We start from the raw sequence: 14,482 nt of genomic DNA, 5'->3' as shown, positions 1-14,482 counted from the left end.
AGGACAGCTCAGGGTCGAACAGAACCCCGAGGTTCCTGACTGTCTTTGAGAGGTGGAGAGTGCAGCCTTGGATGCTGATGCTGTCAGCGCCTGAAAACTGAATCCACTGTACATTTTATGGGCAAAACGCAGCAGCCAATTGCACACAGCAGTGTCCCACAAACAGTCATGGATTGAGTGACCAATTCTTTCAGTTTTTTTTGCCAAACAGATTGAGGCTTCAATAATAAAGCCAGCAAGATGTTAGGCTCTATGCCATGTTATTTGAATTCAGATTACTGGATTTACAATGCTGCGATCAATAACAACAACAAGATTACATTTGTATAAGCGTCTTTCATGTCGGGAGGCGCTGGACAGTGGAGAGCATTTCAGACCCAAGCTTAGATGAAGAACGGAGGGAGTGGGCGGGTTGGTAGGAGGTCACAGAGGTAGGGTGGGGTGAGGCTATGGAGGGCTTTGCAGGTGAGGATCAAGATCTTGAACTGGATCCTCTGAAGGATAGGGAGCCAATGAAGTCGGGCGAGAGTGGGGGAGATGGGGTCACGGAGTTTGGTGCGGTAGAGGATACGGGCTGCAGTGTTCTGGATTATCTGCAGTCTGTGAAGGGAGGAGTTGGGAAGGCCGACAAGCATGGCATTTATCATCAGTTTATGATTTATTTATGATTATGATCAGGCTGCAGTTTAGTTTATTTCTGTTCGCTGTGACAGTAAAGGGTATGCCAGACTCAAGAGGCAGTGCAAAACAAGCAACAAGACTGATCCCAAATGGTGGTAGGGTTGAGCAAGAGGAACAACTTGCTGAACTAGGATTTTTCAGATTAAGGTTTATGGTTTAAATAACTGCAGGGATTGCCTTGTTATCTAAATAGCAACCTGAATTGGCTATTTTGTAAAATAGCTGCCCTGACAGCATTTTTATTGAAACATGTCACTAATCACTATTTTCACCAGGGTTGATCTTAGACTGATTACAAAAAAAGTAATATGTTCATGATGATTTTATAACAGGATATCCCAGGACACCATCTTACATCTGCAGTTAAAATGCAATAAGAGTACATTAAAACTTAGCTGAAGGCGATCCAAATTTCCCAAGGAAATCAAACAGCTGCTGTATGTTTTAATATCTTGGAGATGTTTTAATATCTCATTTCAAAACACACTCAAAGGCCTAACACAACTACAATACTTGTCGTTTTATTGGATGTTAATTTGCATCTTATCAGGAGAGGGAATAAAAAGCATCATTAAATATTAATTAACACCGAGTACAATAAAATTAAAAAAGGCTGTGCCAGAGATTAAATATTTTTCAATATAAATTCTGAAAATTCAGCAGATTTTACAAATAAATTCTGATTCATTTTTCAGATCAGACAACAGGAAATATTTTGGCAAAATGTGCTGAAGTATTGAGAATATCAACATCCTTAAATGGGAAACAATTACAATCAATTAGATCCAACAAAATACAGTGTACATGAATATATCATGCATAAGGTATGAAGTCTATCTATAGTTGAAAGAGAGTCAGAGATGTTATTTTATTCATAGCTCACCTTTGCCAAACAATTGAGGCAGTAATAAACAAAGCAAGCAGGATGCTAATATACTTCCCTATATTATTTGAGTTCAGATCAGCAGAAGTTCAAGCCAGCAATAATAAATGCAACACAATTAGTGAGATGAATTAAACGACTGAAACACACGTGGTCGTTTCCTTTGAAGGTTGTTCAGCATCCACTTACAAGAAGGATTTGCCTTCAATCAGTTTGGAGCAAAAGCCTCGGGTGCTATAATTTTTAAGAACATTTAAGGCATTGCATAACCATCTGTATTAAATGTTCTCTTGCTGCATGGACTATAATGCCCCACCCAATCTGCACTACATGCTTAGTCTTTGACCAGAGGAGACAACGGCAAGGCTCAAGCATAAGAGGTGAGGCACAATTAACAGTCTGAGGCAGCACAAGGACAGGTAGAAAACCAAGGGGAAGATGGGGAGGGAAACTTGAATGTGGAGGATTCACTATATTCAAGTCAAGAAAAACGCATCAATTTAGGATGATGTAACAATTTTCCTCATTGTTCTATCGCCAGACACAAATGGAGATATATGAAAATAGGAAGTAGAGGTGGGTCTTAGAAGACCAAAGTATTGCGACTAGAATTGGAGGACAGTTGTACTGAATCAACATGCTTCTCAGTCTGAGCAGTCAGATCACGGAGAGTAGCACACATCTTACTCTAGCTTATATGCTTTGGTACATCGATAGAGAAAGCTAAAGTGCTGTAGATATCAACAAAATGCCAATCTTTGTTCTATTTACTAATCTGATATTTTCCTTATTTTTGTATAATCCAGAAGCAAAACTTACTGTCTTTCAATGTTAGAATACTGTACACCACTTTTAAGTTTGCAAAGCACATCATGAACCAATTTGGTTAAAGTTTTATTTACCAGAAAAATCATCACTATCTAATAATTTTGGTCCTCCCATCTAAAGAAATTAATGGGAATGCCTCATACTTGTAGCATTGCATTCAATTCCCAATCCATTAATTTTGTAGCTACATCTGAAAAATCACAAGATTGGTCTGGTAGAAGAACCTCCAGAACACCTACCCCTTCATCACTGTACCAGATGCTTTTTAAATGAGTCTCATGTCCTGGCCTCTGCCACTCTGCCTGGCAATCTGTTAGTCATTGATTGCCCTCAGGTAAAGAAACAAGACGTGGCATCTGACCTAAATTGCCCTTTACAACTCTAGACCTAAGTCCTCTTGTTCTGCTATGTCAAGTGTTGATCTGGGTTAACTTTTTCACTTACTACCAATAGAGCAAATGTTTAGTGTTGGCTGAAAGGAAACAGTTTGGGGATTTTATCTAACTATTGTGATGGGGATTGTTAATGGAAGCATCAGGATCAAAATTATTGTTCATCAACATATGGTTTGACCCCTGGAGAGACAGTAATAGTGCCTTCAAACTTAAGATCCATTCCCTTATTAATTGGCTTATATTAACTACACTAAGAGGGTTGTCTCATCAGCCCCAGATACACCAAAGCTTCAGGATGTACCTGTGCTAAATATCTTCCAATTCCTTGTTACATTTATGTAATTGGCTGCTGCGTTTTGCCCACAAAATATACAGTCAATTCACTTTATATTCTGTGAAGCGCACTTGAGTGTCTCGAAGGTGTGATAAGGTGCTATATCAAATGCAAGGATTATTATTATGTAATAAAGCTTTGCTCCTGTTGACTTTAAGTGGATGAGGTACTGCCTCCTCAGATTAGGAGAGGTTCTGGGGTTCTAGATCAGCAAAACAAGATTACCCACTGGGAAAAAATAAACTACTTGAAAATCTAGGTTGCCCCGATAGCAATTCATGCAGCACAATGCAAATTTACATATATACATCACTGTTCAGCTCAGAAGGATGTCCCAAGGCGCTTAATATTACTGCTTTGGCACCTAAGAGGGGTTGGTGCTGAAGGGATTTGGAGGGGGAGCCAGAAATGTATAGCATTCAACTTGTGTTTTTAAGACATTTTCAAAATCCAGTTATAGTAACGTTGGAAGGAAAGAGAGTGAGTTTAGTACACAAGAAATGGATGAATTAGTATCTGAGCAGCAACATGCTCCCAGGTGCCCCATACTGATAAAAGTACATTTTACTAGAACAGGCTGAGACCTAATTCAGTTCAGTAATGGAATCACTCTCCTAGGGATTCCACCTATAAAAGGTATGTAAGAAAAATGAAATGCCTGGTTAATTTTTCCAGGGTTTCTTTGGAAAACTATTCTCTTCTCTTACCGTTAGGCTCAATGTCTCAGTCTCAATAGCTCCCAATTGAATTGTAAAGGATGTGCCTTTCACTCTTATCAAAAAAAACATTGGTAAGATCCAGGTCGTTTGACATAATTAGCCTCCTCGGAGCAAGGTATTTTACAGCTTAATTCCACCTTCCTGATCTGGTTCCAATTTTTATTCTGATATTCAGAAATAAATATATATATGAATTATGGAGCTGGAAATGTAATGGGAATACGTACCTAAGTGCCAAGTTTATAAAAGCTCCAAATAAAACAAATTGCTAATAAATTTACATTTTCTTCCAATCTCACTTTTGCGTCCCACTTCTATGAACAGAATCCTCAAGAGTAAGTCATTAAATATTGAATTCATCCCACTTGTGAGTGGGATGTACGTAAGTGATTCGAGATATTCATTCCTATTCCTCCTGCCCCATGGCAAGCCTCTCTCATGCAACGTTATTACTACTCCGTTCATCACTGTTTGAGGGCATCTCAGAGCAGAACAGTGAAACACAACCTGACAAGCATGAAACAGCACATTAATACAAACTTGTCTTCTTCATGATTCGAAGGAACTCTTGCTCGTTCACTTCACCATCTCCATCGCGATCTGCTTCATCGATCATCTCCTGTACAAAGACAGCAAGCACACATCATGTAAGTCACCAGAGGAAATAAAGACCCCGTGATTGAAGCTGAACTCTCCAGGGAAAGTCTGCAGAAACAACAACAACAAGATTCCATTTATAGAGCGCCTTTCACGTCGGGAGGACGTCCCAAAGCGCTGGACAGTTGGGTCAGGACCCAAGCAGGGGGGAAATGGTCAGGGTGAGGGGAGGGATGGGAGGGAGCGAAGAGGGGGGAAATGGTCAGGGTGAGGGGAGGGAAGGAAGGGAGCGAGGAGCGGGTGGAGAGTTGAGAGGGGAGCTGAAGGCACAGTCAAAGAGAAAGGTCTTGAGACCGGCCTTGAAGGAGGAAAGGGAGGAAGCGGCGAAGGCACTGGGGGATAGAGTTCCAGAGCCTCGGGGCTGAGAGGTCACCGATGGTAGGGCGGTTGGGGCGGGGGATGTGGAGCAGACCGGAGCCACAGGAACGGAGGGTACGGGCAGGTAAGTAGGGGGAATAGTAGGTCGGAGAGGTAGGAGGGAGCAAGGCCGTGAATGGCCTTGTAGGTGAGGATGAGGATCTTGAATTCGATCCTCTGGGGGATGGGGAGCCAGTGGAGGCGAGCGAGGGTGGGAGTGATGTGGTCAGAAGCCTGGTGCGGGACAGTACACGAGCTGCAGAGTTCTGAATGACCTGCAGTGTGGAGGGAGGTGCCGGGAAGGCCGGCGAGGAGAGAGTTCCCATAGTCCAGCCTTGAGGTGATAAAGGTGTGGACCAGAGTTTCAGCAGCGTGAGGGGTGAGGTAGTGCCGTAGTCTGGCGATGTTTCGGAGGTGATGGAAGGCGGTGCCAGTTGTGGCGCAGATATGAGGAAGAAAGGACAGCTCAGGGTCGAACAGAACGCCGAGGTTCCTGATTGCTTTGAGAGGTGGAGAGTGCAGCCTTGGATGCTGATGCTGTCAGCGCCTGAGGTGCGGAGGCGCTGACGTGAGCCAATCAGGAGGGCCTCAGTTTTACGCACGTTGAGCTGAAGAAAGTTGTCTCTCGTCCAGGACTCGATGTCGGACAGGCAGCTGTCAGGACATCGGTGGTCGTGGAGTTGAGGGTAGAGGAGGAAAGGTAGAGTTGGGTGTCATCCGCATACATGTGGAAGTTAACCCCATGTCTGCGGATGATGTCACCAAAGGGGGAGCATATAGAGGGTGAAGAGGAGGGGACCAAGGACAGTGCGGGGGCTGGAGGAAAAGCCGTTTGTGGAAACAAAATGAAGACGGTGGGAGAGGTACGACCTAAACCACTCAAGGACAGGGCCTTGAAGGTTGAGGTGGGAGGACAAGCGGTGGAGGAGGATAGCGTGGTCGACCATATCGAATGCTGCCGATAGGTCGAGGAGGACGAGGAGGCAGAGGGAGCCCTGGTCGCAGATGGTCAAGATGTCATTGGTGACCTTGACCAGGGCAGTTTCTGTGCTATGGGCAGCACGGAAACCCGACTGAAGGGGTTCGAATAATGAATGGGTGGAGAGGAAAGAGCGCAGCTGGGAGGCGACAACTCTTTCAAGGACCTTGGACAGGAAGGGGAGGTTGGAGATGGGCCGGTAGCTTGATAGCTGCGACGCATCAAGGGAGGGTTTTTTCAAGGTGGGAGTGATGGTGGCAGTTTTTAGGGAATGGGAACAGAGCCAGAGGAGAGGGACAGGTTGATGATGTCTGTGATATGTGGGGCAAGGAGGTGGAGCTGAGAGATAAGGAGTGGAGTGGGGATGGGGTCAAAGGAGCAGGTGGTGGGTTTCAGGGACAGGATGAGTTTGGTGACAGAGGGTGGGGAAACGGGTACGAAAGTGTGTAGGGGAGGATGGGTAGGAGTCGGGATGTGGTAGAGAGCAGAAGCCTGGGGATGTTCTTCGCCTCCAGGATTATCCTGGAGAAGAAGGACGACTTGGCCGAGGCTAGAGTGAAGCGGTAGATTTTGAGGAGGTCCAGCCAGATTTGTCGGTGGACCGTTAGGCCAGATTTGAGGCAGGTGCGTTCAGCGGCCCGCAACTGGCTCTTCAGTGAGCGGAGGTGGATGGTGAACCAGGGGGAGGAACGAGAGTAGGAGACAGTACGGGAGGTGATGGGGGCAAGAGTGTCGAGTGTGGAGGAGAGGGTGTTGTGGAGGAGGGTGAGAGGAGAAGAGGGGTCAGTAAGGGTTAAAGGCCAGAGGGAGAGGAGTTCAGAGGACTCCAAGGCAGCGGTTAGGGATTGTGGGGGTAGAAGATGATGGTGGTCGGTCTGGTGGAGGTGGGGAGGGGGGTTGAGGTGGTGAAGGAGATGAAGTGGTGATCGGAGTCGGCCTTGTCGGTAATGGTGACATCCGAGACACTGAGGCCCCGGGTGATCACCAAATCGAGTGGGTGGCCGTGACTGTGAGTGGCGGAGTTGATGTGGAGGGAGAGGTTGAGCGAGGAGAGCAGGGAGGAGAAGTCTGACATGATTCCCTGAAAAGAATTAGCATAGATATTGGTAACCTTGTCATATGGTTAACATTACTGCTATTAAAGTCTCACTTGTTCGATCTTCACAAACAATTACGCTGGAACAACTGTGGAATCCAACAATAATGGTTTATGATCTCCATAGTCTTAATTTAGTGCAGTCGACAATAAACTAACTAAAACCATTATTGATGCTAGGTTGTGCTTATGCTGTTAATTGCGTAAGTTAATGGTAAATTAATAGTAAGCATAAATTTTCTATTAATAGTAAAAGAAGAAATTTTGCAAAGAAACCACATTCTCCTATATTAGGGCAGGCACTTCAACTATCTTTAACTATCTACCGCAGTTAAACCAACCTTAGCAGCAATTAGATATTAGGTGGAACTCTTCACATCATAAAATAAAACCTAGGTCTCTGAAACCTCGATGAGTTTATGTAGTAAGTAGCTGATCAAAGAATTAATCACCGATCTATGCTTAGTTAACTTATCTCAGCCAGATTGACCTTCAATTTTGGCTGCTTTGAGCTGAGTGACATGACTTTACGGCCTTCTTTCGGGCTGTAAATATATAGTAAAACCCTCATAGAGTTTGCCTGCAACTCGGACTTCGCGTAAGTCATATTAAATGTTATGGTCACGACTGCTACGATATTGATATGAGTTTTATTGCACTATACTACTTTCTACTGCGAAATTGGTTAATTCATGATCGCCCTCTGGTACCTCTCTCAAGCAATCATTCAGATTTGAGCCTTGAGAGTGTCACCAAAATAATCAACTGGATAGCGATCAGAATGGGAATTATTTTTGTTTTTTCTACTTCCCCACTACTATCCCGTTTGAGATCAGCTTTGTTTCTGTCAAGCAGTGGCTTCAGCAAATAAGCTCCTGGTGGCGAGATTTCTGAAGCTAAAAGTAATTCCATAAAAAGGGTCAAACTTAAAACACTGAAACACAGCAAAGAGAACCAACCTGCAGCTCTTCATCTGTCAGGTTTTCCCCGAGCTCCTTTGCCACACGCTTCAGGTTTTTGAATGAGATTTTCCCAGTTTCATCATCATCAAACAACCGAAAGGCTTTCAGAATTTCTTCCTTTGAATCTTTCTCAGCCTGGCACAAACAGACACACGGGTAATGAGCATCAGAGCTTTGACTTGCAGAGTTAATCAGAATGCCTTCTGTCAGTCACGCTACAGAGCTTTTGAGCTATTTCAGTGTGATAAGATGCTATTTCTTCTTTAATAACAAAGAACATATATGACTGCCACTTTGGTATAGGAAGTTGTGCAGCGATGGGTAAATTCTCCTGCTCCACTGGAATTGTGGCTCTTCTGTGGTTGTATAAAAGAGAGGGGTCAAGAGCCATATGTAGGGTTTCCCATCACCTTAAAAATAATACTTACATAGCACCGTTTCACATCGAAAGGTCTCAAAATGCGCTTTTGAGTGCAGTGAAGGTTTGTTAGGCAACAGATGCTTTTATATGAATCACAGAGCTAACGACAGCAAAAAAAATTACCATCTTTTGGGTAATTGCAACCATAAAGTCATTGAAGCCAATCTTCCCAGTGCCCTCCTTATCGATTTCTGCAATCATCTTCTTTATCTCTTCTTTCTTGGGTTCAAATCCCAAAGCTCTCATTGCAACCTGGAGAGAGAGCGAAATGGAAAACTGATTGTTTAGTTTACGGTCAATGACCACTGCAGAAAGATTGGCTAATGGGGGTGTGGAGAGGGGGGTTGGGGGTCTGAATGGTTAGTATTAAGAGACACTAGAATTAGAGTAAAAAAGCAACAACATGTAAAGGGTTTATATTTTGTATCTCTACCTATAATGTGTTCATTTTCATATTGTATGGTTATTATTATAATGTTTGAATAGATTTCTTGCTAACATTTGTTTCACCAACAGTGGATCTGAAAACTTCTATGAAAGCCTGGAATTTCCCTGAACCTGTCTAGTTAAGGATGACCTTAGTATTATTACAAGACTGTTTTGGGACACTTATGCAACCTAGGCATCAGGTTCGACCTCCAATTATCCTTCCTCCCCCAAATCCGGTCCATCACCAGCACCGCTTTCTTCCACCTCTGACGCATCGCCTGCCTTTCCCAATACCTCACTCCAAAAGCTGCTGAAACCCTGGTCCATGCCTTTGTCACCTCTCGGCTGGACTATTCAAACGCCCTCCTCGCCGGTCTCCCCTCTATTGCCATTCACAAAATCCAGGTCATCCAAAACTCAGCCGCCTGCATTCTTACCCACACCAAACTCTTCTCCCCGATTACCCCAGTCCTGGCCAGACTGCACTGGCTGCCTATCCCAGAGATGATCGACTTCAAGATCTTCACCCTTGTCTTCAAATCCCTCCACTGCTCTGCACTCCCCGACCTCTCTGACCTCCTCTCTCCTCACAACAGTGCCTGTTCCCTTCACTCCACGGGTCTGGTCTCCTCCTTGTCCCCCGAGTTCTCCGTACTTTCAGTCACTACGCCCCGAGGCTCTGGAACTCCCTTCCTCACTCCCTTTGCCTCGCACCTTCTCTTCCTATTTTCAGGTCTCGGCTGAAGACCTTTCTTTTCGACCGCGCCTTTGGTCACTTTCCTCCCCCTCCCCCTGGCTCAGCCCCGGGATCCGTTACTGTGAAGCGCTCTGAGACGCCGTCTGCCGTGGAGGGAGCTAAATAAATCCAAGTTGTTGTTGTTACTGCTGTGCGCAATTGGCTGTCGCGTTTCGCCCACAAAAAACAGTCAATCCACTTTACAATATATTCTGTGAAGTGCTTTGAGACATTTCAATGACATGATAAGGCACTATATCAAATACAAGGATTATTATTGCATAGGCAAAAAAAAACTATTGATTGCCAGAATTCAAAAGTAATATTGGAACAAAAGAGTTTTAATAGCTAACTACAGACATACTATTCTGGTTACAACAACCAGAACTTTCAAATCTTTTAAGTAGGTTTGAGTAAAGACTTCTGAAATGATCAGTAGCCTGTACCTTTAATTCTTTGACATCAATATTTCCGGTGCCATCTGCATCAAACAGATCAAAGGCCTCTCTTATTTCTTGCTTTTGTTCTTCATTAATGTCTGGCTTTGGTCCGGATTTCTTCCTCTGTACTGTTGCACACATGGATGATGGCTTTCTGTAGATGGAAGCCTAGAACAATGGAAATACGGTTAATTTCTGTCGGCATTTTGCAACATCCATCAAAGTTTTTAAAAAGCAGTTTGGGAATATTTGCTGCACCTTCTCATGAGGTGGAGGCAAGAGTAAATAAGATTCAGTTCCATACCGAATATGATCTAACGACAACTTTAATTTACAAAGCGCCCTTCATGTGGGTAGCGTCTCAGGGTGGTTTGATACCAAGCTGCAAAGAGAGGGGAGGTGACCAACAGGAACATCAACAAATTACAATTGTATAGCGCCCTTCATGTTGGGAGGACGACCAAATTCACGGTCGAAGAGGAAAGTCTTCAGGTGTGATTTGAAGCTGGGCAAGGAGCGGGCAAGGCGGAGGCGTTGAGGCAAGGAGTTCCCAAGATTCGGGGCGACATCCCCCAGAACTTCACTGGAGTGTCAGCCTCGACTGTGAGCTCAAAATCCCAAAGTGGGGTTCGATGAGAGGAGTTTCCATCTACATCGCCTCCAGACAGTTTTTATAACCCGTGATTAACCACAAGGACAAGAATATTTTCCTCGCAGGCACAACATGCCTTAATTTGTTAATCTGCTTAAGTGCACCTCAAACAATGACATTGGATACTGCATCATTAATGATTCTTCACCAATACTATACATTCTCCTCCATTACTTACTGTTACGCCTACAGCATTCTACATTATCTTCCACCAATGCAACATTATTTGGTAGCAACAGTGCCATCACTAATGCAATATCCTGTGTTATTGTCATCCCCAATAAAACATTTTTTTCACTATTTCGAACGCACCAACACGAGCTGTGTATTTATTAATCCTCATCCCAAACCCCTCTTCTGACATGTTATTGCTTTTAATCACTATTTCTCTGTATATTATGGTTTCACATCATCTCCCCCTCTTGCAGTGTATCTCCTCAGATCTCTGCTGATAATGACTGGGTTGCATCCTCCCATGTTTTGCCCTATAACCTTTATCCGCCCCGAATGATCTCATCCCTCTTTCATCTCCTCCATCCGCTCCCCATCATTGCGTTGTAAATACACGTTCGCAAAATGCCATTCATCCTATTCTGGATTCTGTTATTTCCTCTTCTCACACACCATCCCTCCCTCCCTCCCTCCCTCCCTCCCTCCCTCCCTCCCTCCTCCATCTCTCCCTCCCTCCATCTCTCCATCCCTCCCTCCTCCTCCCTCCATCCCTCCATCTCTCCCTCCCTCCCTCCCTCCATCTCTCCATCCCTCCCTCCCTCCCTCCCTCCCTCCATCCATCTCTCCCTCCCTCCCTCCCTCCCTCCATCCTTCTCTCCCTCCCTCCATCCATCTCTCCCTCCATCTCTCCCTCCATCTCTCTCTCTCCCTCCATCTCCTCCTCCATCTCTCCCTCCATCTCTCCCTCCATCTCTCTCACCATCCCTCCATCCATCTCTCCCTCCATCCCTCCCTCCATCTCTCCCTCCATCCCTCCCTCCAGCTCTCCCTCCATCTCTCTCACCATCCCTCCCTCCCTCCCTCCCTCCAGCTCTCCCTCCATCTCTCTCACCATCCCTCCCTCCATCTCTCCCACCACCTCTCCCTCCAGCTCTCCCTTCATCCCCTCCACCTCTCCCTCCATCTCTCTCCCACCACCTCTCCATCTCTCTCTCACCACCTCTCCCTCCATCTCTCTCACCATCCCTCCCTCCACCTCTCCCCCCATCCAGGGCTGCAGAAAGCTCTACTCACCACCGCAGCCATTGCTCGGCTTCACTGCGATGTGATCAGCCAATCAACCGACAAATAAATAAATAAATAAATAAATACCCGGTGTAAGTCCCCGCGCGGCGGCTCTGCCCGTCACTCCGGCCCCGCCCCCGGCCCCGCCCCCAGGTCCCCGCCCCCCCCGCCCCCCGGTCCCCCGCCCCCCCCGGCCCCCCGCCCCCCCCCCGTCCCCCGTCCCCCGTCCCATGGTATTCGGGGGGACAGATGTTTCCTTAAAAGAGGAATCAATGTGAAAGAGTCGGTGTTTTTTTCCCCTCCGCGCGGGTTCCCGATCTTTGCTGAATTCCACCCAAAATTATACGTACAATTAAACGCAGCCCCGGAGCCGCCGCCGTACAGCGCCTCGGGACGTCCTCCCGACCTGACAGGCGCTCTATAAATGGAAACTTCTTGTTGTTGTTGTTGTTGTTGTTGTTGTTGGCGCAGAGACAGTGCGTTTGTGAGTACCTTTTAGTGTGAGAGTGAAACATAAATGTGCGATGCGGTGCATTGCGGAGTGCGCAGTGCCACTGGGGATCTGCAACAACACCCACAACAACAACAAGATTCCACTTACAGAGCGCCTTTCACGTCGGGGGGACGTCCCGAGGCACTGTAACAACCCCCCGAGGGCGAACGGCGCATCATAACTTACAGAATAAACCTGAGCCCCGGGACTGTCGGCAGCTCTGTGGGGAGTCTCTGGTTCTGCGCTTCTTCCCCCAGAGACGTTCTCCTCATCGTTTCCCAATCATAAAACCGTTCAAACGTTAAAATAACTTTGATTCCCTGATATGCACTGATAAACCGGGGTGATTTAGGTGTTTAAGGGTGATTTAGGTGTTTAAGGGTGATTTAGGTGTCTTACATTCAACTGGTTTCCTGATATAGTTTTGCTGAATTAAATACCTGTGCTCGTCCTGACGTTCCTATTTTCCTTCTCGTTTCTCCTTTCCATGCACTGTGTTTTTAAAAATATTAATAATAATAATAATAATCCTTGCATTTGATATAGCGCTTTTCACGTCGGGAGGACGTCCCAAAGCGCTTCACAGAATATACTGTAAAGTGTATTGACTGTATATTTGTGGGCGAATGCGGCAGCCAATTGCGCACAGCAATGTCCCACAAACAGTCGTAGATTGAAAATGACCAATTTATTATTGTTTTTGGTTTTGGAGGGATTATTATTAGGCTCTGTGTGGAGTAAGGAAACTTGCCCAAGGTTTCGCCCTCTGCCTGGAATTGAACTCAGGTCTCTCACTTGCAAAGCGAGTGCTCTAACCACTGAGCTACAGGACTTAACTTTATATTTCTAACAAAGTCGCCTGGCGACCTTCTTGCTCCCCATATAACATGGTCCCACCATCCATTTTGAAACTTACGTACAATGCAACACAAAATTACATTTGTAAAACGCCTCTCATGTCGGGAGGACATCCCAAGGCGCTAAACAGTCTGGGATCAGGACCTGAATGGGGGGGGGGGGGGGGGGACGGGATCAGGGAGGCTCGGAAGATGGCCGAAGGCACAGTCGACGTGGAGGGTCTTGAGATGTGCCTTGAAGGAGGCAAAGGAGGACGCAAGGCGAAAGGAATGTGGGATGGAGTTCAACAGGTGGGACGGAGAGGCTGAAGGCTCGACTGCTGATGGTGGGACGGGACGGGCGGGGAACATGGAGCAAGCTGGAGCCTGCTGAGCAGAGGGTGCGGACAGGTTAATAAGGGGGTTGGCAACTCGGAGAGGAAGAAGGGGGCAAGGCCATAGAGGCTTTGAAGGTGAGGACGAGAATTTTGAACTTGATCCCTGAGAGATGGGGAGCCAGTGGAGCCGGGTGAGGGTGGGTGTGTTGGGGTCACAGACCCCACCCTCACAGAGAAAATTGACAAAATCTAGGAATCTGTCAATTTCTGACACTACTTTCAACTGCAAAGTCAGAACTGAGTCTCCAATTTATACTAATTACAAATTGGAGATTTGAATGAGAGATCATTCAATGTACAATACATGTTGGCAGTATTCTTGTAGCTAAATTATACCACTTTCTCCACACCATTCTCTAACTCTTTAATTACGAGTATTGCTACAGTTTGCTATGCTTATTAACATTAGTATGACATTAACAGTACATGAATAATTTTATTGCAGAGAGTATTAATCTGAACATTGCTACAGTAATATTTCCAAACTACCAGTAATGTATGTAAGTGTATATCTAACATTCGCCCACAAAATACACAATCACTACACATATATCCTATGAAGAATTCGACAACATAAGGCGCTATATCAAATACGAAATTATTATAGCTTTACTAGTACAATAGTTCGATATTTATTACTTTCCTTATTGTATAATAAACTATAATCTTGATAGTCCAACCTAGTATAGACCGTTCTCAATACTGTAATTATAGCTGAATGAATAACATAATAATAAATAATTCTTGCATTTGGTGTAGCACTTATAATATTCAAATGTCTCAAAACATTTAATGGGTATCAGGTGAATTTGTAAACAAATGCAGTAGTCAATTTGCCCACAGAAAGGTTCCACAAGCAGCCATGAAGTGAATAAAGAACTTAGCTCACCGTGGTTGGACAATAGTGACCCACAAAAGCCACAGTCACTACACTTTACAGTAAATCCTGT

At 45.3% G+C, this 14,482-nt stretch overlaps 1 protein-coding gene across 2 annotated transcripts; it reads right to left on the bottom strand.

Moving 5' to 3' along the window:
* Positions 1 to 3,207: 3,207 nt before the first annotated feature.
* On the bottom strand, positions 3,208 to 11,950 carry LOC103177340 (centrin-2). 2 transcript variants are annotated; one of them, XM_042340873.1, is made up of 5 exons: positions 11,893 to 11,950; positions 9,924 to 10,085; positions 8,436 to 8,564; positions 7,889 to 8,026; positions 3,208 to 4,459 (listed from the first exon to the last, which is right to left on the bottom strand). In XM_042340873.1, exons 2-5 carry the CDS (start codon positions 10,056 to 10,058, stop codon positions 4,370 to 4,372), a joined length of 492 nt encoding a protein of 163 aa, XP_042196807.1. In that variant the 5' UTR covers positions 10,059 to 10,085; positions 11,893 to 11,950; the 3' UTR covers positions 3,208 to 4,369. The 2 variants fall into 2 exon arrangements, with proteins under 2 accessions (XP_042196807.1, XP_042196806.1); XM_042340872.1 differs by lacking the exon at positions 11,893 to 11,950 and adding an exon at positions 11,815 to 11,866.
* Between the last annotated feature and the right edge of the window lie 2,532 nt (positions 11,951 to 14,482).

The sequence above is a fragment of the Callorhinchus milii genome, unplaced genomic scaffold (genome assembly GCF_018977255.1).
Source record: "Callorhinchus milii isolate IMCB2004 unplaced genomic scaffold, IMCB_Cmil_1.0 Scaffold15, whole genome shotgun sequence".
Classification (NCBI taxonomy): Eukaryota; Metazoa; Chordata; class Chondrichthyes; order Chimaeriformes; family Callorhinchidae; genus Callorhinchus; species Callorhinchus milii.
The sequence above is the reverse complement of the archived record's forward strand: the minus strand, read 5'-3'. Positions and strand labels throughout refer to the sequence as shown.

What these genes read in the sequence shown, in the direction of transcription:
- LOC103177340 (XM_042340872.1), bottom strand. An exon ending in TTGATGTCAAAGAATTAAAG is followed by an intron (nt 8,565 to 9,923) that starts GTACAGGCTACT and finishes CTCTCTCTCCAG; the next exon opens with GTTGCAATGAGAGCTTTGGG. An exon ending in TGACAGATGAAGAGCTGCAG is followed by an intron (nt 4,460 to 7,888) that starts GTTGGTTCTCTT and finishes GTCTTTGTACAG; the next exon opens with GAGATGATCGATGAAGCAGA.